General features: G+C 45.5%; 1 protein-coding gene and 1 long non-coding RNA gene across 2 annotated transcripts in view; both read right to left on the bottom strand.

The window, feature by feature from the left end:
* Nucleotides 1-23,444, bottom strand: part of LOC148108148 (uncharacterized) — a 183,592-nt gene that overhangs the window by 13,551 nt on the left and 146,597 nt on the right. The window lies entirely within an intron of this gene.
* Nucleotides 12,580-23,444, bottom strand: part of LOC148108152 (uncharacterized) — a 100,024-nt gene continuing 89,159 nt past the window's right edge. The window contains exons 6-9 of the mRNA XM_087853928.1: nucleotides 15,960-16,063; nucleotides 14,703-14,777; nucleotides 13,050-13,171; nucleotides 12,580-12,856 (exon numbers count right to left, since the gene is read on the bottom strand). Coding sequence (XP_087710054.1) covers nucleotides 12,820-12,856; nucleotides 13,050-13,171; nucleotides 14,703-14,777; nucleotides 15,960-16,063 — 338 coding nt within the window. The 3' untranslated portion in view covers nucleotides 12,580-12,819. The remainder of the gene's footprint in view (nucleotides 12,857-13,049; nucleotides 13,172-14,702; nucleotides 14,778-15,959; nucleotides 16,064-23,444) is intronic.

The raw sequence follows: 23,444 nt of genomic DNA, 5'->3' as shown, positions 1-23,444 counted from the left end.
ACTTCCTCTTGACTGCTCTAGCGAGGCCTTGGGCAATTTGGAGCAATTTTACATGTATTTTTTTTATTTTTTTTTAAAGATTTTATTTATTTGACAGAGAGAGAGACAGCGAGAGAGGGAACACAAGCAGGAGGAGTGGGAGAGGAAGAAGCAGGCCTCCCGCCAAGCAGGGAGCCCGATGCGGGGCTCGATCCCAGGCCCCTGGGATAATGACCTGAGCCGAAGGCAGACGCTTAACGACTGAGCCCCCCCCCCCCCCCCGGTGCCTGTACATATATTTTAAAGATACAGTGTGGATTTAGAATGATAGGCAGCTTTACACCATATCTTGGAATCTCTGTATATCTTCATGTTTTCTTTCTGTATAGTACAAGACTTATCAAGATAAGTAAAATATACATGGCCAAAGATAATTGATTTTATTCCCAACTTTCTCTATGACTGTGAAGATGAATTAAGTAAATTTACAAGTTCAAGAAATCATACATATATTAAATATCCAAACTCTACCATTACAAAATTGTGCATATGATAAGCTTTAGTTTTTTTTTAAGTTGGAGGAAGAATATAACAACAAAGCCCTGTTTAATGACCTAAATTCAACCTGAGGATCTGGTTGGTCACTATTATCCAGAGGTGCCACGTCATATTATTCAGTATACGATTTTAAGAAAATTCTTTTATTTTTTTAAAATTTAATTCCTTTTAAAGTGATGCTCTATTTTGAAGTTGAGTTTCATGTCTGTGACCTAACAGTGTGCACACAACTGCATGAGGAGTCTCTCTGAGACACAGTTTACGTTGAACTGTGATTCCTGCAAACACCTGAGGATAATCAGTCATGGACTGTGGCTTGAGTATGAGTATGATGTGGTGAGTGACTTTAGTGCAAATGGCAGCTTAAAGACCTCCAAAAATTCTCTCCTCAAAAAAAAATCAATGAGGAAACTGGCAAAAATTGCCACCAACATCTTAAGAACTCTGGAAATAAACTCAAACTTGCAGCAGTAGAGGGAATGTTGATACTGGTGGAAGAGGGAGGAAAAAAAAACAGGTGAGTCTCAGTCAGAACCATGAGTTTTGTGCTGTTTTAACATGGCCTAGTCCCATCCCCTGCCCTGTGGCTGCAGAGTAGTTCAGAAAACTAAAGCCCATGTTCACAGTGAAAGACAGCAATGCGGCAGCCACTGGAGAGAACAGAATGGGTCCGGAGCTCCCTCAAAACCTCATTTCTAGAGAATTACCACTAATGGGTCTGAGGGATGTCTGCAAGACCCTACTTGTTTGACTGTTTGTGTTTAATCTCACTTGGAGCTTGCCCAGAACAAAAAGCCTTTTCCCAGCATAATTGTCAAAAAAGAAATTATAGGCAGTTGCTTAACTTGTGGTTGGTTGGTTAAAGTGATAGATATTAGTTGGAGCAAACAATAGAGTAATAAAAAGCTTACAAGGACCACCAAAAAATGAGATTTCCATGAGGGGATTTGAAAAGTTCTGACTTATTCTTACGAATCTAGAACACTGTAAGCATACCCAGGAGAGACCCTAGAAGGCCCTTAGCTCTCCCCCTGCCTGACCTGGATGTTCTGCACAAGCAACAATGAAGGTTTTCAGCTACCAGCTGAATTTTGAAGATACGATTCAACATGCTCACGAAGCCCTTCGACAAAGACTGAATGACTTAGTTCTAGGCTGTTCGTGAGATCTCTCTCCGGCCAATAGCTGACCGCCATAGAGCTGAGCAGGGACTACAGTGGTCACACGTGACAAAGAATACAGACTTTGGAGAATTAGTTCATTAAAGTCACTAATGAGAAAGCAATGACAAAAAATAGCAAAGCCAACAAATCCTAGGGAAGAGTGAGAATCCGATTTCTAGAGTTGTCATATGATATTATTTTAAATAACCAATTTACAGTCCCCCTCCCCAGTAACAAGATACCTGCAGGGAAACCAGAAGTCTGACTGTGCAGAAAAAAGTTGGCATACCAGGGCCAAGTGTGCTTTCCTATGACAGGCCTGCTTGTCAGACTGACCCTGTCTGAAGTCTGGGAACTTGGAATCAAGAGGGTCCCCACCATTCTCTGGTAAGTGTGGCTTGCTGTGCCTAGACTGTTGGTGCAAACCCTGTGGTTTATGCAGAACATATCTTTGCTGATAGAACTCTGAAATTCAGGTATGTGCGAGGCAGAGGGTGCCTAAATGACCAGTTCCCACTAAAAACCTCTGAGTACAAAGTCTCCAATGAGCTTTCCTGGAAGATGTTTCACACTTTATTGCTGGAGGAATGAAGTGTACCTTTGTGATGCCACTGGAGCAGTTCTCTTGAAAGCTTGTGGCTGGTTTTCTCTGAACCTCCCATGCACCTTTCCCTTTGCTTATTTTGCTTAGTGTGCTTTCACTGTAATAAATCATAACTATCAGGATGGCTATATACTGAGTTCAGTTAGTCTTTCTAGAGGGACGGATGTTGGAGGTGCTCTTGGGCTGTCCCCCACACATAAGCTGATATACAAGGAGAAAAAAGCAATGAATACACACTGTCCCTAAGCAAAGTCCAGACACTGGACTTACGAGACAGATACTTTGTATCAGCTTTTAAGTATATGTAAAGAATTAAGGGAAATGATATTTAAAGAACTAAAACATAGTATGAGAATTATATCTCTCCAAATAGAGAATAACAATAAAAAAGATGTGAATTATAAAAGAGAAACAGATATTCTGGAGTTGAAAAGTATAGTAACAACTGAAAATGTCACTAAAGGGGCTTGTATTCACTTCCTAGGACCGCTGTAAGAAATTACTACACTCTACATGGGCTAAAACAATAGAAATTTACTCTTTCACACGTCTGAAGGCTGGAAATCTGAGTCAAGCTATAACTTAGGCTCTGTTTCCTATTGAAAGAGCTAGAGAACTATCTTTCCTTGCCCCTTGCTATCTTTTGGTAGTTTCTGGAAATTCATGGCTTTCCTTGGATTGCATCTGCATCACTCTAAACCCTGCCTCTGTCATCACATGGTGGCTTTCTCCCCTCTGTGTCTGTGTGTCCAAACCTCCCTGCTCTTATAAGGACAGCAGCCATTCAATCAGGGCACACTCTAATCCAGTGTAACCTTATCTTTTTTTTTTTTTTAAAGATTTTATTTATTTATTTGACAGAGATAGAGACAGCCAGCGAGAGAGGGAACACAAGCAGGGGGAGTGGGAGAGGAAGAAGCAAGCTCATAGCGGAGGAGCCCGATGTGGGGCTCGATCCCGTAACGCCGGGATCACGCCGAGCCGAAGGCAGACGCTTTAACCGCTGTGCCACCCAGGCGCCCCCAGTGTAACCTTATCTTGATTATATCTGCAAAGACCTTATTTCCAAATAAGGATACTTTCACAGGTACTGTGGGGTACAACTTTAATGTATAATTTGGGGAGACACAAAGCCACAACAAAGCTGAACAACAGATTTGAGCAGGAAAAAGACAAAAATTTGAAGATAGATTAATAGAGATCCAGTCTGATGAACAGTGAGTTAAAAAATATGAATGGGAGAAAAAAATAGCAGAGCCTCGCGGACCTGTATAATACAATAAGCATGCCAACATATGCACAAAGAAAAGTCCCCAGAAAAATAAAAGACAGGGAATGAAATATAAAATAAGTAAAAGATAAAATAAATAAAAGAGAGGGACAGTGAAGATATGTGAAGTAACAATAGCCAAAATCTCACCAAATTTCATGAGAAACATTAATAAAAATATTCAAGAAGTTCAAAAAAGTCCAAGCAGGATAAACCCACCTCATAATAAAATTGTTCAAGGCCAAAGACAAAGAGAAAATCATGAAAGCAACTAATCATTTACAAAGGCTCCTCAATTTTATGGCTAATTTTCATCAGACACCAGAGGCCAGAAGGCAGTGGGATGACATGAAAAGTGCCAAAAGACAGAAACTGTCAACCAAGAGCTCTGTATCTAGCAGATGTCTTTCAGTAATAAAGGAGACATTGAGACATTCCCAGATAACATTTGAGAGAACCCACTGCTTTCACAAGGCCTACAAAGAAATACTAAGGGTCCTTCAAGCTGAAATGAAAAGACAACAGAGTAACTTAATTCTACATGAAGAAATAAAGAGTTGCATAGGTTAATATACAAGAAAGTGTAAATATATAAGTATGTATATGTTGGCTAATGAATTTAAATAAAAAATATAAAAGTATGTAAGATGTGTATAATTGTAAACAATGTATTATTTTCTCCTGATTTAAAAGGCACCACCTGAAGTCAATATTATAAACATGCTGACGAGCACACAGTGTATAAAGATATAATTTGTATGACCATGGCAATAAGGGGAGGGTGTGCATTGAATCTACATGAAGGTAGTTTCTATATGCCATGGAAATTAATCTGGTATTAATCCAATTAGAATGTTATAATTTAAGGTGTTAATTATAATCTGAGGGAAGCTACTAAGAACATAACCCAGAATATATAGCAAAAGAAGCACCATGGAAATGTATTCGGTACGCTAGAACATAACATAAAAAACCGGTAATTGAGGACTATTAGAAAAGAGATGACATATACAGCCAAAAAACCAAACCAAAACAAAAAACAGATACCAATGCTAGCTGATTAGTAATTAAATATTCATGGATTATATACTCCAATTCAGAGGCAGATATTGGCAGAATGGATTTAAAAAAACCCTATAATCTCTATTTGCTGCCTATGAGGGAGTCACGCTTTAAGTCTAAGACAGAGAGGTTGAAAATAAAAGGAAAATAAATGCTAAGCAAGTAGTAACCAAAAGAGAACGAGACTGGCTTTGATAATATAAGACAAACTTTTATGACATTTTTCTCCTAGAAAAAAAAAGGACATTTTATAATGACAAAAGGGCCCATCCTTCGAGATTATGAACGTTTTACAAGAGAACTCCAAAATACATAAAACAAAATGACAAAAATGAAGAGAAACAGACCCCTCAACAATAACAATTGGAGACATCAATATTCAACTTCCAATAATGAAAAGTCATTTCTTGTGATGCTCACAGGGTGGGAGGAGTAGGGGCTGAGATCCATATTTCATGGTGCAGGTACTGAAATTTAGAGATTAAGTGACTTTCTCAGAGTTGCAGCTCAACTGCAACTGAATGATGGTTCTGAGTCAGGGGATACAGACGGTTCCCTGGACATAGAGATCCCTGATCACCTGAATACGAGATCAGGTCCTGGACACCTGAATTGAGCCCTTTCCTCACTCCCTTGCTCATATCCTCTTGCCCCAAGGTTTCTGCAGGCAGACACCTGGTATGTCAAGGAGGTGCCTGCACCAAGAGGATGGCTCAAATCCTGACCCAACTCCTGGCTCTGTGTTTCAATCCCTGACTCAAAATACATTGTCTTTCCTCCAAATGAAGAACAACCCCTGATGGAGTGGGGGGATCTGAGCATGTCTCCATCTCCCCTCACTTGCCCCCAGCACTTGATTCTATCTGCTGCCTTTCAGTGAGACTCCCTGGTGGTCAGGTGATCACCCTGAATGACCAGTAGTCTGCTTGCCTCCCAACTGGCTCAGAACCCAGGACATTCTAAACCAACTGCCCACGTGACAGTTGCCCAAAGAACTAGCTTCGTCTTCAACTGACCAAACTTGGATGATGAGCAGTTCATTAACTAGGAGAGGGGTCTGCCAGGCTGGACTTTTGTGGCTTAGTGGATGAAATCTACACACCTCCCGTGTCTCCCTGACTATCTGACCCACCCTCAGAGCAGCCACTATGGAAGGCATGGCTGAGAGCAGGAAGTAGCCACACTGGCCCTTGAGTATGCACCTTCCCTGCTCACTCCTTCCTTTCCAACATCCAGTGTCTTTTGTACAAACCACAGTCCTTCTTCTTGAATCTAATTACTGATTTTACTCCCATGCCACCTTCAATGGAGTAGTTAGTGGGGGTGATATTTGTGGCCCTACCATGTTGTTTGGTCAGATGCCCATTTCAATGTGGCTGAACCACTGTGGGCACAGCCAGCAGAACAGTGGACAGCCAGCAGATCTTCTTAAACACAAATAGTTATATTGTGAATCCCGTGTTTGAATCCCTTATGATCTTTCTCTTTTTATAACCTGAGCCACAATCCTAGAAAACATACTGAAAATAGAACTGTTGATATGCAGCTGAGAGAAGACCCTGGGAGCACATTCATTCATTCCTATGCTGCACTTCTGTTCTATGAGCAAAGAGGGGTATTATGATCTGTGATGGGGCTGTGATTTTATGAGGATGAGACAATGTAGAAAGGCAGCACAGCACAGGGACGGAGAGAGAGCGAGAGCATGAGAGCTGGTGTCTGGTGGCTGGTATCAACTCATGCTAGAAGACACATGTACCTGGGAAAGTTACTTAACCCCTTTGTCCCTGGTTCCCTGTTCTGCGGCATGAGGCCTATTTACTAGTATTCCCTTACGAAGCTTAATATAAGACAGTCCAGACATCACCTGGAGAAAATGACCGGTGCTGCGTAAGTGCTACATAAGTGTTCCAGCATTAACTGTCTGCAAGAATAAGCAAGGAATACAGGAGTGGCTGCCTCCGGAGAGGAAACTCGAACAGATACAGGGCAGGGGAGGGTGCAAGGTGACATTTCAGCCCTCACATGGGCATGATGCTTTACAGCTCATGGAGAGTATCTGTCATCATTTCCTGTCATCCCCCATCATCCTCATGGGTTATGCAGGGTAGGTGCTGTGACCCCTGTTTTGTGATTCATGGCTCTAAATTGTAGAGATTTTAAATGACGCCTGGAGTCACAAGGCTGATGACAGATCTGAGATAGGAAAGTAGTTGTTTCCTTGGGGACAGAGATCCTTGAACAACCCCTACCGCCTCCCCTGAGTCCTCCAGATCATGTGCTGGACTTCTGAACCAAGGGCTACCCTCCCTCCATTCCCCAAATTTTCCTGCCCCAAAGTTGCTGTCAGGACATAGAAGGTGCTGGAGCCAAGAGAAGGGCACATGCCTCCACCCAAACGTTTCAATCTCTGACCCAAAAGCTATGATATTTTCCTGAAAGGAAGTCCCTTAACAGGTCGGGGGAAAATCCCTCCTCCTCCCACGTCATCACACATCAGCTGCCTCAAGGCAGACCGACGGTGTGACCAGTGCTCTGCTTGACTCCTATGTGGCCCAGAGCCCAGGATTTTCCAAGCCAACTTGCACATATAATTCCTCTCTAATGAATCAGCTTGGCCTTCAAGAACCAACCCTGGATGAACCACTAGCTAATGAGGAAAGTGACCTGATGGACTGGTGCTTTGCTGGTTTAATAGATGAAGCTGACATGTCCTCCACTGTCTTCTGACCACTGATCTGAGCAATAGCCTGAGCAGGCAGAGCCTACACTCTGAGTGTGCACTTCCTGCTCCCCAAACTCTGAAGTCTCTGTAGACTCCTCACCCTTCTCTAGACCTTGCAGTTGCAGGGAGAGAGTTTCTTCCCTCTGCCACCAAATGTTCATTCCACCAACCCAATGGCATTGTCCCTTCTCACCACTGTCCCAGGCAGCACCCAAACACCCAGTAATCCTGTTCACATCAACCAATGGAAATCACTCCATGAAATCCCAGTTTCATTCCTTTATAAAAACTCTGTGGATTTATAGACCACTGATGTTTGGTTTTGGATCTTGACATCTACGTTCAGAAGAGTTAACCTGTGATTTCCCTTTACTGTGATGTCTATTGCTAGGTGGCATCCAAATTCTCCTGATCTGATGAAAGCAGTGTAGGTGTGTTCCCTCTGCATATGTTCTCTGGAAGAGGATGTCGGAGAGTGGCATCACTTCTAAAACACTTTGTAGAAATCAGAGGAAACGATCTGTGCCTGAGTTGTTTTGTAGAAAAAAATAGTTTTACATTTGTTTTTTAATTGATGTTTACTTTACATATTGTAAAGTCCCTGAATCTTAAATGTCTAGCTTTATGGTTTCCTGTAATATAAATGCATCTGTTGCCAACACCAATTTGACACACAGAGCATCTCCAGGACCCTGGCAGCCTCCTATAGAAGGACTTAAGAATAATATCTAACTTATTAGGTTACATGAATAAAATCATCTACTCCATGTATAGTCTAGGCACGACGATTACACATAATTAGCTCAGAAAGAGTGTGGCAGCGTCCTTGGAAGGTAGTTATGTTGCCTGTATGTACTATTACCACCACCCTGTCTCCGCTTTTGTGGCCGCATGCATCAGCGGTCACCCCAGTGTTTGGTTGGTTTTCCTGCCGTGCCAACAAGGAAGTTAGGGAAGCAACGGAGAACATGTGCACTCGTTTGCTTTACCGTTTTCATCCCAAGCGCCCTGCACTCACATTTCCTCTTCCTGTTCTTCTTTGCCCCAATTTGCTTTGTCTTTTCCTTCTTTTGAGTCCATTACAAAAAAATTTGTTCACAGCTGAAAGGAAGACAAGAATCAGGCATAACCAGAGCCGCCCAGGGCAGGTAACCATTAAGTGGAGGATGCTGAGGGCAGATCCAGAATTCCCAGGGCCCCCCCAGCAGGGACCCTTCCGACTCCCAGCCCAGCTCCTGGCTGGGGCCATTCAGGGCTGCTCAGCAGGAGTCCGTGGTACAGACCCAGCGTAAGGGGCCAGAGCAACACTAAGAATGTGAATGAGGTAGGCTGCAGGAGGTTTTATAGACATTGATCCAAGGACCTTAAGTGCCTGTATGAGACCACATACTACAGGATGAGAATTATAAAGAGGGAATGGGGGAAGAGCTACAAAGAGGAGCTTATAGATAGCAAAAACAAAGTGAAAAGAGAGGAAAGAGGAAATAAATTGCATGTAGAGTTTTGCTCCCTGCATGTGATCCTGTGCATGGATAATTGTAGGAGTGGGGAGGAGGAGCCTTGGGAAAGGACGGGGACAGTCAGGGTTGGGGTGAGAACTTGGACCCACTGCTCCTGGCAGGATAACGGCCGACCTGGGGATGACTCTGTCTTCCCCTCTGCATTGAGGGAATGGGTCTCTGTGATCTGCAACATATTTTTTCCAGCCTTCAAATTTCATAACTGTGACCATGAATGAACTCCTGTGTCATCTTGTCCTTACAAGAAGGCAGTCACTGTCCGCATGCATTTCTGTGTGTGATGTTGCCTTCCTCGGTACTCATGACTCAGTACTCCCCTTCCACTTCTCTCCACTATTTAGTGTTCATCGTCCTTCTCCGTGTCAGCCTCTACCAGCCATGTTATTTTAAAATATGGGGACACCGGATGAATGATCATGGGTATACTGCCACCCTCCCTCATCAATCAATTGATCAATTAACCAATCCATCCAAACCCAGGGGGCACCTGTAATGGGACTGGGGTTTTGTTGGGCCCTATGGGAGAGAATGGCAATGAGTTCCACATACTACCTGTCCTGTGCCTGGGGTAATTGCAGTTACTTGAAGATCGTTCTCAAAAAATCCCATAGGTTTCCTAGCCCCCTAGAGAGCATGAACATGAAATCAGAAGTAAGCTAACTTGTCTAAATTCCCTTAGTCTATACGTGGGGCAACAGGGGCTCTACAGCTGATGCGATCACATAAACACACACTACCTGCCAGAGTTTGCCCTGAACCTTGGAAGGACTGGGAGGGTGGGCTTTGGGCAGGCCTGGGGTAGGCATGACCAAGGTGTGGGGGGCAGGGCCAATGTGTGGCTGAGGCAGTGGGTTCTGAGAGGAGCACTGACTCCCTGCCCTGCTGCCCAGAGAGAGGTCGTGTCCTGTGGTCAATGCCAGGTGACCAGGTCAGCAGGGCTGTAAAAGCGGGTGTGTGAAATAGGCCCAGCAGCTCCTCATACAGTCCTCTAGAATCCCTGCCGGCCATGGAGGGTCTCCAGGGCAGCTGCACATGGGCCTCTTTCAGATGGAAGCACATTCACAGTTCAGACTTGGGTGAGGTATGGAGGCTGGGATGAGCTAAAGGACATTGGAGCATATGCAAAATTGCAGAGGAAAGATTCTTCAACTTACCTAGCTATGGAAGTGGCCTTTAAGGAGGAGCAAACAGGACAGGAACATAATGTTACTAGTCCTGTACGTTAAAAGGGAGAGAGTTGACCTCTCATCTACCTCCTGGCTCATGCTAGAACTTTGTATCCAGATTCAAGTGTCTGTTGGGTCGCACCAGATTACATCCATCAAGGTTAATAACAAGAAAGATACCAAAATCCCAAGAGGTGCTAATGAAACAGAACCTAAGCTTTGACATCTGGCAGTGGGAAAGAGAAGGAAGTACAGGTTTCATGGGAAAGAATTTTTTTTTTTTTTAAAGATTTTATTTATTTATTCGACAGAGATAGAGACAGCCAGCGAGAGAGGGAACACAAGCAGGGGGAGTGGGAGAGGAAGAAGCAGGCTCATAGCGGAGCAGCCTGATGTGGGGCTCGATCCCATAACGCCGGGATCACGCCCTGAGCCGAAGGCAGACGCTTAACCGCTGTGCCACCCAGGCGCCCCCATGGGAAAGAATTTTTAAATAGGAAAGCAAAAATGATTGCAAACACAGCACACCTGATACCTATGGACTCCATTCCTCTTACTAATATGTCATTAAAATATGAAATGAACAAATCAGACTTGTACATATATTTCCCTACCCTTCTGCTTTCTTATCCACCTTCCGCAGTCTCCAGAGCAGCAGGTGCAACCCAACTGTACCCGGAACCCTCTTGCATTGCTTCCTACCTGAGTGTTGTTCCCTACCTGGAGAGTCATCCTCCTCACTGCTGGAATCTTGAATGCTCTCCACAAGAAAATCTATAGAAACACAAATATGATATATAGAAACACATCAATTAGAGGGGCTCACCCTATCCTCCTCCTCTAGTTGAGGTTGTGTGGGTCATACGGCATCAACCTGATATTTCCTGTGGGTTCTCAGAAGTTCTCTATACTTGGTGGAGTCAGAGCCCTTCAACAAGAATTGATCACAGTTACAAACCTTCGAATGAGACAGAGATGCTGAATGAATCAGCTTTCACACTCTCAGTTCTACAGGCACATTGCAGCTCTTACCTCCAAACTTACCACCTGAGATTCAAATTAGTATGCGCACATTTGAAATGTGGCTAGTGTGACTGAGCAATGTGGTGTTATTTTAATTCGCTGAATGTTGGTGTAAAATTAATTATAAGCAGACACATGTGGCTAGAGGCTAGCACCCTGGAGAGCACAGTTCTAGAATCCAAAGATGAAAAAGAGGTCACTTGCCCTCCGCTGGTTGTTTCTTGGTTGTAGTTTGCTGGCCTGATCTGATCATTCATGTATAGGCACTTCTGGGCTCGTGCACACATGACAGGCACAACTTAAGACTCTGGGACACTAAACAGTAAGGTCAACCACCAGGTCCTAGAGGAAGCGACCTACAGAAATCCCAATGTCACTGCATAGAAACAAACAAACAAACAAACCCTAAAATATATATGGAACCACAAAGGACCCCTAATAACCAAAACAATCTTGAGAATGAAGAACAAAGATGGAATCCCCCCACTTCCTGACTTTAAAGCATATTACAAAGCTACGGTAATCCAACAGAATGGTACTAGCATAAAAACAGGCCGGTAGACCAGTGGAACAGAGCAGAGAGCCCCCAAATAAACTCACACGTACATAGATAAATGATCTGTGACAAGGGTGCCAAGATTGCACAATGGGGAAAGTAAAGGAGGCACGGAGTGAACACTGACACTCCCTAACCCAGCTGTTTAGGAGATTTGCAACAAGGGTGATGGGCACCAAGCTAAAAGCCAAGTTTTACTTTAAATTCCTATTTGCCACTGTATCTTGGGTATGGACTTACAGGATTTGAGCATTTCTCATGGTATGGTGATGTCATAAATCACATTAAATTATCTTCCTGATTCTTAAGTGCTCTGGGCCATGTACAAGCAATGACCTCAGCTATGACAGATGTTGGCCTGCACTGTCCTACATGGGGCCTCTTAGCTCTCAGAATCAGTGGACTGACCAGGAGCATGTGGACTTTCTATGTGACTTTCACTCTAATGACTATGTCAGAGCTGGCTGTTAAATCCATCTATAGTTGTTCTGGGTTATGTGACCACTGAGGCCACCTTATAACGTGGTCAGTGTTTGGGAAATGTGTACACTTTAGTACTTTGGGAGTGTACACGGATGCTGAAACCCCCCTGCTCTGTGACTAATGATCCCGTAGCTGAGTGATAAGTGCAGATCAGTAGCACAGAGCATCAGCAACGGGGACACAGGCCTAGGTCCACACTTTGACTTTCCTACTCAGGAGGTCAAGACCTGGGACAGTCTTTTCTGCTCTATCTCCGAGGAAGGGAACATTCAACAAACTTCCAGGCACAGTTGTGGTGATGGAGGAATTCGGGATTGTATGAGTAGCTAGGGAGGAGGACTGGCTCTTCTCCTTCCTCCCACATACAATAGCTGATGACGCTTTAAGATTCCTTAGTTCAGGAATGAATATGAGAGTCTATATCTTTTACGTTACTGTAGGAAGTAAAAGAACAAACCACACTCTTGGGCTCTAAAAGAAAAAAGGGCTTTAATATAATAATATTTGAATTTACCACTTACTATTTAAGAGAATAAATATTGCCCCCCGTCAAATAACTAAATAGATGGGAGGAAGGGGTGTGGAACACATGGGGCGCATGCACCGCAAATCCCCAGCTGCTGAGGAATCCCTGCAGGGCCACTGGACACTTGCTCAGCCCTGAGGTTGACTGCGGCTAGTTCTTCTCCTTCTTGAGTGCTGCTGACCAGCTAGGACCGGGGCTCCAGCTGGCAGGACAGGGTGTAGCTAAGGACAGAGGGACACGTGTGAGTTGCCCAGGAGCTTCCATTCAAGAGTCCCTGCCAGTGTTTGCTCACAGCTGGACTCTGGCACCCCGGCAACAAGGCCTGAGGTTGACCACGGAGGAAGGATCCCAGGAGTGGCCAGCAGAAAAGAGTCCACCGCGAACCTCAGCGACCCAGCTCCTGATGGGCCTCACCTCTCAGCCTCGCTGAGCGACTCCATAGCCTGGAACCAGGCCTGAAAAGGATCCTCGGGCTCTAGGGTGTAATTCTCAGCAGCCACCTGGAGCAGCACGATGTCCGTCATGACTTGGTATTCCTGAGCAGAGAGAGAAGCACAGGATGTATAGGGAGCCTTGGCGGGGGGGAGCGGGAGCTGCAGGGTCTGGTGAGGGTTGAGCAGCAGGACCGGGCACCCATCCCAGGTCCTGGCACACATGGCCACCCTCCTGCCTAGAGATTGATCCGGTCTCCACCTGTTCTCAGAGGTGAATATCAGTAGCCTCTCCTCCGGGAAGTTCTCCTGGATGCCATGCGTCTGTCCCCATCTCCTAATGGGATGGGTCTTGCACTGCTTTCTTCTCAAGGGATCCCAGGAAATGTGAGGTGGAGGGGATGGAGCCAAGCAATGTTCTTCCCAGGGACATCTCTGAGGCCCACTCCCTACCCTTCCCTGCGGGAAGCGCCACATATGCTCACCTTATTTCTTTTGTGGTCATTGATCTCATTCCCGTGGAAAGCAGACAAAGTCCATCAGAATGAGGCCCCTGGTTCTTAGGAGCACTTGATTCCCATCCCTTCTCATGCTGCACCATGGCCAGGACCCGTGAGGGGGCCGTGCATACACAGATAGTGGGCCTGGGAAATAGGCCAGGCTCTGGGGTCCAGAGAAAGGAGGACATGGGGCAGATGGACTGGCTACAGGTCGGGACCCTGCAGCACCACCCTCTCGGAAGACAGTGGGGGAGGCCGAAGCCTCAGGCAGGAAGGGGCTGCTGCGGCTACTGAGGTGCTTGCTGACGTGGAGGGTCCTGACTTCATTCTCCCTCCACGGGCAAACTCACCGGGGGAGGCTGAGGTCCACTCAGACAGACCTCATGCAGCTTTGCCTTCAGGAAGCTCTGCTGCTTCACCAGTCTTCGGCACCGGGAGCCGTGGCCTAACTGCAGCCTCACCTCGCTCATCCCTGAGATGGGCAACAGCCCCCAGGCTCACAGGGTAGCCGTGAGGCTGTCATGAGGGGAGGTTTGCCGAGTCCTGAGAGCTCAGGGCTCAGTACAGGGGCGCTCTGCTCCCAAACCTCCGGATTCTGGTCCCTCCCCCACAATCCTCAGGCTCACCCACCTCCAGATAGTCCTCCATTGCAATATCCAGCATCACCAGTTCAGTGAGGAAAGTGCCAAGTTAGGGGACAACACCCTGTGTCATGAGGGGGAGGGTTGGGATGAGTCCCTGCTCTCTGGTGCCCACAGGGACCCTCCCCTGAAAATGCTGCAGCCTCCTCGCCCACCCCAGTTTCCCACATGGAGCAGCCTAGGACCCTTAGCAGTCTCCCCTCAATTCCCTTTCCCCTCACCCTCCAAGAACATCATACTCTTCCTAATCACCTCCAGGGCCTGCTTTTAGAAAATCACAGGGTATATAGCCCTGGGCTCCTCCCCATCCCGAAACCCATTCTGGATCCAGCTTTCTAGACCCTCCTGCTGGTCACTTTGAAACAAGAATTTTAGAAGCAACAGGAAGTGGAGCTGGAGTTGAAGTCCCACCTGTACTGATTTGGAGGCTTCCAGCCCTCAGGGAGAAGCCCCTCTCCTCTGACTTTGGAGGCCCTGGGCCTCAGGCACACTCACCTTCTTCTGCAGCCTCTTCTTCTGGGCTCTCCGGAGGGCCATCACCAGGGTGGCAGATTTATTAGATGGTTGCTCCTGCAGGGCCAAGGACAAGATCCTTGAGACCGTAATACCCTCAGTCCACTTGCCCCCACCATCTTTTAATTCAGGCCCTAGACATCTGACTTAAGTCAGCTGATAACTGATAAACATTATCCTTAAGCATGCCATGAGTGATTCTAGAAAAATCTCAGCTCCAACATTCACTCTATGTGTGACCCTGAGCTTGCAGCCTGGCCTCCCTGAGCCTGTTTTCTCATCAGGAAAAGTGAGAAATCTACCTACCTCCCATCGTCTCCTGAGGACTCAGTATCGTATTACTATCATGATTGTTGTGGCCCTCAACCCATCCCAACCCCTTCACTGAGCAGAGCCCTGTCCTCTGGGCTTTCAAGGTTTGTACAGGTGTCCATCTGGACTAGCTGTTGACACAGAGAGACAGGGTGTCTAGGCTAGGGAATCTGGTTGAGCAGCACCTGGTTGTTCCACCCCCAACGGAATCTTCACCCCAGCCTGTCACCACATTCATGCCAAAGGCTTCCCCTCTCCAAGGAATGCTTCAGGCCATTCCCTATTTCATCCATGCAGGACCCTGTTCCCTCACACCCTTCTTCTCTTTCCAGACCTGCACCTTCCATGCTACTTTGATGACTAGTTTCCTGCTCTGTGGGTTGTCTTCAGTGCCCAGCTTTTTAAAGTTTTGAAAGCACTTCCTGAATAGAGGGAAAGGAGGCAGGACGATTGGAGGAATAATGTGGCAGGGTTGAGTGCAAGTCCCTTTTATTTGAGAACCCCAAAGTGTCAAATTGCCTGGATAACAGTTTTCTCTGGGATCCTCTGAGCACTAAGGTCTTTGTAGGACATGGGAGAGAGCTCTGATGTAGGTCATCCTAGGACTCCATTCCCATATTAATTGAGCAGCTCTGTTTTGGTCAATTTTGGTTGCAATTGGGCAGAGTTTAGTGGTTGTAAAGTAAACACATGAAAATATTTATTCAGCTCAGCCTTGTGGGGGACCATTTAGGAAAACTGATTTCTAAAGCAGGAGACATGGTGGCCTATTCTCCAGGGAGGCTGAGAGACCCGCCTGCCAGCCCAGGTCCTGTAGTCAGGGATTGCTGCTTCCCAGGAGGTCCAAGCTGGCTGAGGGGGAAGAGGACAGGCCTCTGGGAGACCCCTCATCCATCCTGGTCCGTCCATGCAGAGAGACCGTCTCACCTGGAAACGTTCTCCCATGTCTTCTTGAGGTGGTATATTGAGACAGTCTGCAGAGCCGAGACGATGGCATTCAGGGAGTAGTAGTTCTGCAGGATTTGACAGGCCTGGGGAGGGAAGAGAATGAGCTGTCACGTGGGTAGTGGAGGCTGATTTTCTCTAGAGCTTCAGTCACCCTCAGTTTAAATCACTCCTCCTGGATGAAGCAGATGTCCAGGGACCTGCCGAAGGTCACACGTGAGGCCCAGAGAGTCCCACTGCTGGGAGAGAAAGGATTTTACCTCACTCCAAGGAAGAAGTCAAGTAGGAACTGAGCATCCCAACATTGGGCCATGCAAGTCACAGTCAGCCTCTGGAAGGAAGAGCCTAGGGACTGCACAGTCCCTAGGGCAAAGACCAGGGCCTTCCACCCTGACACCCGATCAAGGGAAGAGCAGTGCCCGAGACTCAGGAGAGCACCTCGGCTGGGCTTCCCGTTGCATACCTTGGCCACCTTGATCCAGTGCTCCACCACCATGGCCCTGTCCCGGGCTGTCATGCTTGGGTTGCCAAGGCAGGTGGTGATGACACACTTGGCCACACCGTTGAACTGGGCGACAGTGGCCCGGACTGTGGGTGCCAGGTGCTCACTGCCAGGCTTATTGCGCTTGGACCAGACGGAGCCCAGGCACTGATGGGTCAGCAGGTTCTTGAACAGCTCCTAGAGAACAGGGGGAGGTTTGTTCACCCAGCTATTTCACATGGGAGACTAGTGTCCTAGATAGGGGTCACAGGTCAGAGCTAGAGCTCAGAAAGCTGAGAATGTGGCCTGAGCCTGGTTGGACTCCCTGGATTTCACTCCATTCTTTTTCACTGAGGGGCCCAGGACAAGATGGCCCAGGAGCAAATAGAGACGAGGGAAGGAAGGAGGGCATTTGCATCCTGATCATCCTCACAAACTCCAAGCTCCACGCTGCTGTTCAAGGTGGCTCCTCCCAAGGGGGACTCTTCCCCTCCAACTATTCATCCCTCTGGTTCTACTCCCCTCTCAGATGCGCATTCTCACATGATAGCTACTAGGTATCTGATGTGTACTTAAGTACAGGGCAGATAGATAAACCTGTGGTTGTAGCTATCATGTGAGAATAGGAGGGCCACAGGTTTGCCCCCATATTTGTGTGGGGGCCCTGGGTGTGGAGAACCCTCTTCCCATTCTCACCTCAGGCAGCACTGATCCTGGGTGGTCTGGTGGACCTGACACTTGTCTAGGAAGTTGGAATAGTTGAAGTCACAGACCAGCTCATCAATGATCTCCTGGGTGCAGCTCCGAAAATGCAGTGCCCCATATATATGGGGCCAGGAGACATTAGTGGCCTCACGGGACATTGCCACAAGGGGCCAGCCCCATTAGAAATCGTGTTCTCCAGTTAAGGCTAAGAGAAGCAGCAGAAAAGACATACAACAAAGAGGAAGCCAGATGAAACCCTAGGGCTCATGATTAACATACAGGTGGTTGAGCTTGGTCCCCAGCACTCAGCTTCTCATCCTGCCTGCTATGACCTGGGGTGTGAACATGAAAGATGGGCCAGGTTCCAACACCTGGCACCTTGCTTCTGCCCAGGAAGGGCATCCTTCCTCTGCCCCCTCCTCTACACACACACACACATACACACACACACTTAGTGAGGGGCAAGAGGTGTGGGCCTGCTGAAGTAGGATCACTGTTGTTGCCTCTCTTCAGTGGGCTGCCCTGAGCTGCCTTGTGTTACCTATTGGTGTCTCCTGCCACATAACCAGAAGCTTCAGAGAAGAAGGCTGAGCTGATGTCTACAGTGACATAAAAGTCTCTCACTCTGGACTTTCTTGGGCCCAAAGCCCCTGAAAGTAGGAATACAGCAACAGAACATCTTGTTCTCTTGACGTCTCCACTCAAGTGAGCTGGAAAGCAGGCTTTCGTTGAATGTATGTGCCTGGTTACCAGAGTTCTAAGTTCAATTGGGGCCTATCACCAAGGAAGTGAGGTCGCTTCTTCAAGATTCCAGTACCTTGGCCTCTGCCGTCTCTTGGCAACGAACTGTTTACTTTTCTCCCCCATGTCATCTCCTTAACTGTACACTATGAGCGAAAAATGCCATAGCCACCACTCTCTGGAAATGTAACCAGGGTCTGAGGTTTCAGGAGACAGAGCTGAATTCAGACCTTTTTTGTTTTCCCAGTTCTGTGTCCTAAATCATTGTGTCTCTCACATATTCCCCACTTTCCCAAGCTGCTTAGTGGGGATCAGGCTAGAATCCACTTCTTAGAGACATCATCAGGTGTATGTGGATAATATAACATGGGTGGGGTGGTCCCCTGTGTATCTGAAGCACAATTTTCAGGATGGAAGAATTACAAGAAGGGGTGGGACTTGGCATGGAGGGCCGCTCAACAGAGGCCTGGGCTCCAACAATGTAATATTGGAACACTTTCCCACTTGGCCTTGTGTAAATGTGGGCACTATGATGGGGTGGAAATGAACGAAGAAGCAGATATTGCTATCCTCTGTAGTTAAACTGTTCAATTGTTTCCCATTATAATTAGAATGAGACCCAGTTGCCTCATTTTTTAAAATTTTTTTTTAAAGATTTTATTTATTTATTTGACAGAGAAAGACAGCCAGCGAGAGAGGGAACACAAGCAGGGGGAGTGGGAGAGGAAGAAGCAGGCTCTTAGCGGAGGAGCCTGATGTGGGGCTCGATCCCATAACGCCAGGATCACGCCCTGAGCCGAAGGCAGACGCTTAACGACTGCGCTACCCAGGCGCCCCAGTTGCCTCATTTTTGTCTATGAGCGGAGCAGCCTTCACAGTGGCTCCCACCGATCCAGACTTGTGGTATAGGCATCACTCTCTACCCATTAGGTGGTTAGTTACTGGCTTCTGACCAATAGGATGCAGCCAATGTGATGAAATGTGATGTCTAAGTTTCAATTGCAAAGAGTTTCTAACTTCCTAGTTACTTTTCTTGTGTTCTGCGTCTCACTCCCTTTCCCTTTTTCTTCTTCATCTCTGAACCAAAAATCGAGCACAGATATTTTGAGCTGCCATGTGTAGAAGCACACATGGCAGAGAACCTGGCCTGTGCCAAGGCCAGAAGACACACAGGAACTCAGATTCTGAGTCCAAACAGCTTCCCGAATCATGTGAGCCAACTTGGGAGAAAATCCTCTGCCAGTCTAGCCTCAGTCACTGCTGCAGCCTCTGACACACCTTGAGCCTGGGGAATTATGCTTATTTGTGCCTGGACTCCTCACCCACAAAAACTGTGAGAAATTAAATATATACATTTTAAGATTAAGGGTATTGGGGCAATGCAGTAACATAGGAACAATAGATAAGTAACAGTCTCCCAGGCCTCAGCACCTCTCCCTGCCTTCCTCCCTCCCCTCTGCTCTCCTCCTAGTGTCCCTCCAGCCACGAGGGCTGCCTTTTTCACCTCCTCTGGCCAAACCAGCTCTGTTAGTGAGTGTCTGCAACAGCGGTCCCTTCTTTCTGACACACTGCACACAGACGTGTGCAGGTCTAGCTCCCTTTTGTCAATCTGTTTTCAGCAATGTCACCCTCAGTGAGGCCTTTCATATTTTCCTATCCAATGACTCCCCAGCCTTCCTTCATTACACACTTCAGTCGTCGTATATAGCACTTGCTCTTTTCTTTCGCGTCTTTGGTTTGTGCTTTGTCCATCTCCAGACTGTGAGCCCCTAAAAGCAGGGAGCTCTTGGTATTTTCAGCTCTCCTCATGGGTCCACCAAGGTACCTGGCATAGGGGAGTGCTTAGTGTATAGTTACTGAATGAATAACTGAGAAGATCTTGGAGCCCACCTCCCCTTTTAACAAGCTAGACTGTAGGGAGAAGCGCAACTAAAAGTTTCGAGCTTTTCTGGGCGAGGGGACAACCACAATGGCCTCTGCCTGACTCTTCCTGCTCCAGTATCTCCAGCAGAACTGATGAGGCACCACGGACAAGGAAGCACCCTGCATCACGTTCTCTGTCTCTAGTGGTACAGCCCCAGGCAGGCACACCACCAAAGAAAGGGTGCTTTCATTTGGGTGTCCTCAAGGCAGTGGCTTTCCAGAGTCAGAGTGGCAAAGGAGCAGGATCTCCAGGCTCCAAGAGCAGAATAAGGGACCACAGAAACCTCCCTTTCCTCCTTTTTCTGTCCACTCCCATGGTGTCCTCTTTACTATTCCAGCACCCTCACCTCAGCCAGAAGAGTGATTCTGCACCCACCCTTGTATGTCCAAACGAGGACCCTGAAGGTCTAATGGAGACTGGTCTTGCCGCTGGACCCCAGAGACAGTGTTCAGTGCTCTGGCACTTTCCCAGAGAACATAAACAAATGATAAGCAGGTATGTGCAAGCCCAAAGTGCAATGACCTATCACATCAATTGGAGCAGCTGTCATAACAACGACAAGAGACAACAAATGCTGGTGAGGATGTGGAGCAAAGGAGCCTATGCGCACTGGCGCCGGCACTGTGCAAAACAGTATGGAGCGTCCTCAAAACACTGAACACAGAACCACCGTATGTCCAGCAGCTCCACGTCTGGGAACATTCCATAGAAAACAAAGGAATATGTCTAAGAAATACCTGCACTTCCATGTGCAAGAAGCTTTATTTACCATAGCTGAGACAAGGAAAACATCAGTGCCCATTAGTGGTGAATGGATAAAGAAGTGTTACCTACATAATGGAATATTAATCAGCCATAAGAAAAGGAAATCCTGCTAAGTGTGATAACAGTTTTGGACTTAGAGGCATTATGCCAAGTGAAACAAGTGAGACAGAGAAAGGCAAACACTATATATGTGTAGGTATAGATATATATAGGGAGATAGATACTATACAGATGATAGATACATAGACATTTTCCCCTTTTATGTGGAATCTAAAACAAAGAAAAGAAAAGGCGGAAAACTAATTCAGAAGAACAGATCAGATTAAAGTAACAAGAAACAGAGGGGAGGGTGGGGGCAGGGATTGAGTGAATGGTGAAAAGGTAGAAACTTCCAGTTTTAAGATAAATAACAGGGATTTACAGTACAACATGATGACTGCCGTTGATACCGCTCTATGGTTTGAGAGGTGTTAAGAGAGTAAATTCTGAGATTTCTTATCACATAATACCTTACACATACACAGTGTGTCAATTATATACAGTGATCAATTATATCAATAAAACTGGGCAAAAAATATTTTAATATTCATAATGGGCATCAGGCAAGTTGACTTGGTAAAAATAATGACACATAAGCAAAATGTAAAACAGCAGAACCCACAGTCAGTAGACTATGATATGGATAAAAAATCCAAGCCATTTGCATAAAAAATTGATTCTGATTTTTAAGATCAGTGAATTAAAGTTAAAGTAGATAAAATAGAATTTTAAATTGTGCTATATTTTTAAAAATTGATCAAGGAATAAAATGTCTTATTAAATTAACTCTGAAAATACCGTTTTGAAAAAATTTTCATGTTTTGGAAAATTCTGATTTTAAGCTTTTAAGTGGGCACAGAATGAGAACATTTTGTTGGATCAAAGTTGTCTCCACGAAAATGGGTGAGACAAAATAGCAGCACCAAAATGGCAAGACTAAATTGTCCTGTGTTCATTTCTCTGTATTTGCAGTTTTTAAAGAAAAAATATTTTTATTGACATACAATACACATAATCAAAAATCTACCATCTACCGTCTACAAATCTACCATTTATAGGTTTATATTTCATTAAGTACATTAAGTTCATGGAATACATTTTAAATGTATTAAATGCATTAATACCCTTTCTACAACCTCCGTCTAACCCAACTTCACATCTCATTTCATCTTGTGAAACTAAAACTCTACACCATGAATCAGAAACTTACCATTACTGCCTCATTCCAGCCCTTGGCAACACCATTCTACTTTCTGTCTTTATGAATCTACTTTGGGTAGGTCCCAAAAGTGGAGTCAGAGCTTGCATTTTTATGAATGCACTTAATGTAAAAGTTCACCCATGTTGTGGCATATGTCAGTGTTTTCTTCCTCTTCTGAGATATTATTCATTCTTATTCCATCGTGTGTATAAACAACATCTGTTTCTCCTTGGACAGATAGTGGATTGTTTTCATGGTTTAGTTATTATGACTAATGATGGCATGAAAATGTATGTTCAGACAGATCTTCAAGACCATGGTGTCAATTAATTTGGGTATATACCCCAAAAGCAGAATTACTGGAACACAGGGTAAGTCTAATTTTAATTTTTTTTAAGAACTACCATACTGATTTCACAACTATGCTCAAATATTCCTACCACACACAATGAACAAGGTTTCAATTTCTCCATATCTTTGCCAACACTTGTTCTTTTCTTTTCTTCTAATTCTTTTTGTGTGTGTGTGTGTGTGTGGAAGAGTCATCTTGATGAAAAATGCTATTTCATTGCTTTTTTAAGTGTGGATTTCTGGGGCATCTGGGTGGCTTAGCCATTAAGCATCTGCCTTTGGCTCAGGTCATGATCCCAGGGTCCTGGGATCAAGCCCCGCATCAGGCTCCCTGCTCAGTGGGAAGCCTGCTTCTCCCTCTCACACTCCCCTTGCTTGTGTTCCCTCTCTCGTTGTCTCTCTCTGTCAAATAAATATTTTTTAAAATAAGTAAATAAAATAAAATGTGGATTTCCCTAAAAATTAGTGAGTCAAGTATCTTTTCAAATTCCTTTTCATGTGCGTGTCTTTGAGGATGTGTGTATTCACATTTTTTTGCACATTGACACATTACATTTGGTTTGGTTTTTGTTGCTGAGTTTATGTGTTCTCTGTATATTCCGGATATTGAGCCCCTTTCAGACCCATGGTTTGCACTACGGTCTCCCGTCTTGTGGACTGTGTTTTTACCTCAGTGATAATGTCTTTTAAGTTGTTTCTATTTTGATCTTCAGCTTAGATGATCTGTCCATTGTTGTGAGTGAAGTGGTGAAGTCTCCCACCATTAACGTATTTTATAGATAAGTTTTTTTACTTTGGTTATTAATTGGTTTATATAATTGGCTGCTCCCACATTGGAAGCATAGAAATTTATAATTTTTAAGTCTTCTTGCTGGATAGGCCCTTTAAGTATGATACGGTGTCCCCCTACATCTCTTACTACAGCCGTTAGTTTAAAATCTAATCTGTTTGATATGAAGATTGCTACCCAGCTTTCTTTTGAGATGCATTAGTGTGGTAAATTGTTCTTCATCCCTTCACTTTCAATCTGGAGGGGCTTTAGGTTCAAACCGAGTCTACTGTAGACAACATACGGATAGGTCTTACTTTTAAAATCCAATCTTGTACTGTTTGTCTTTTTAGTGGAACATTCAGAGCATTTACATTCAGAATATGTATTGAAAGCTATGGATTTAGTGCCATTGTATTTAAAATCCCTGTTTCTGTAGATTGTCTCTGTTACTTTCTGGTCTGTTACCCTCGGGATCTGTCCGCCTGCAG

The sequence above is a fragment of the Ursus americanus genome, chromosome 22 (genome assembly GCF_024610735.1).
Source record: "Ursus americanus isolate L20-20 chromosome 22, mUrsAme1.1.p, whole genome shotgun sequence".
NCBI classification, from domain to species: Eukaryota; Metazoa; Chordata; class Mammalia; order Carnivora; family Ursidae; genus Ursus; species Ursus americanus.
Note: the sequence above shows the minus strand (reverse complement) of the source record. Positions and strands in the feature narration are given on the sequence as shown.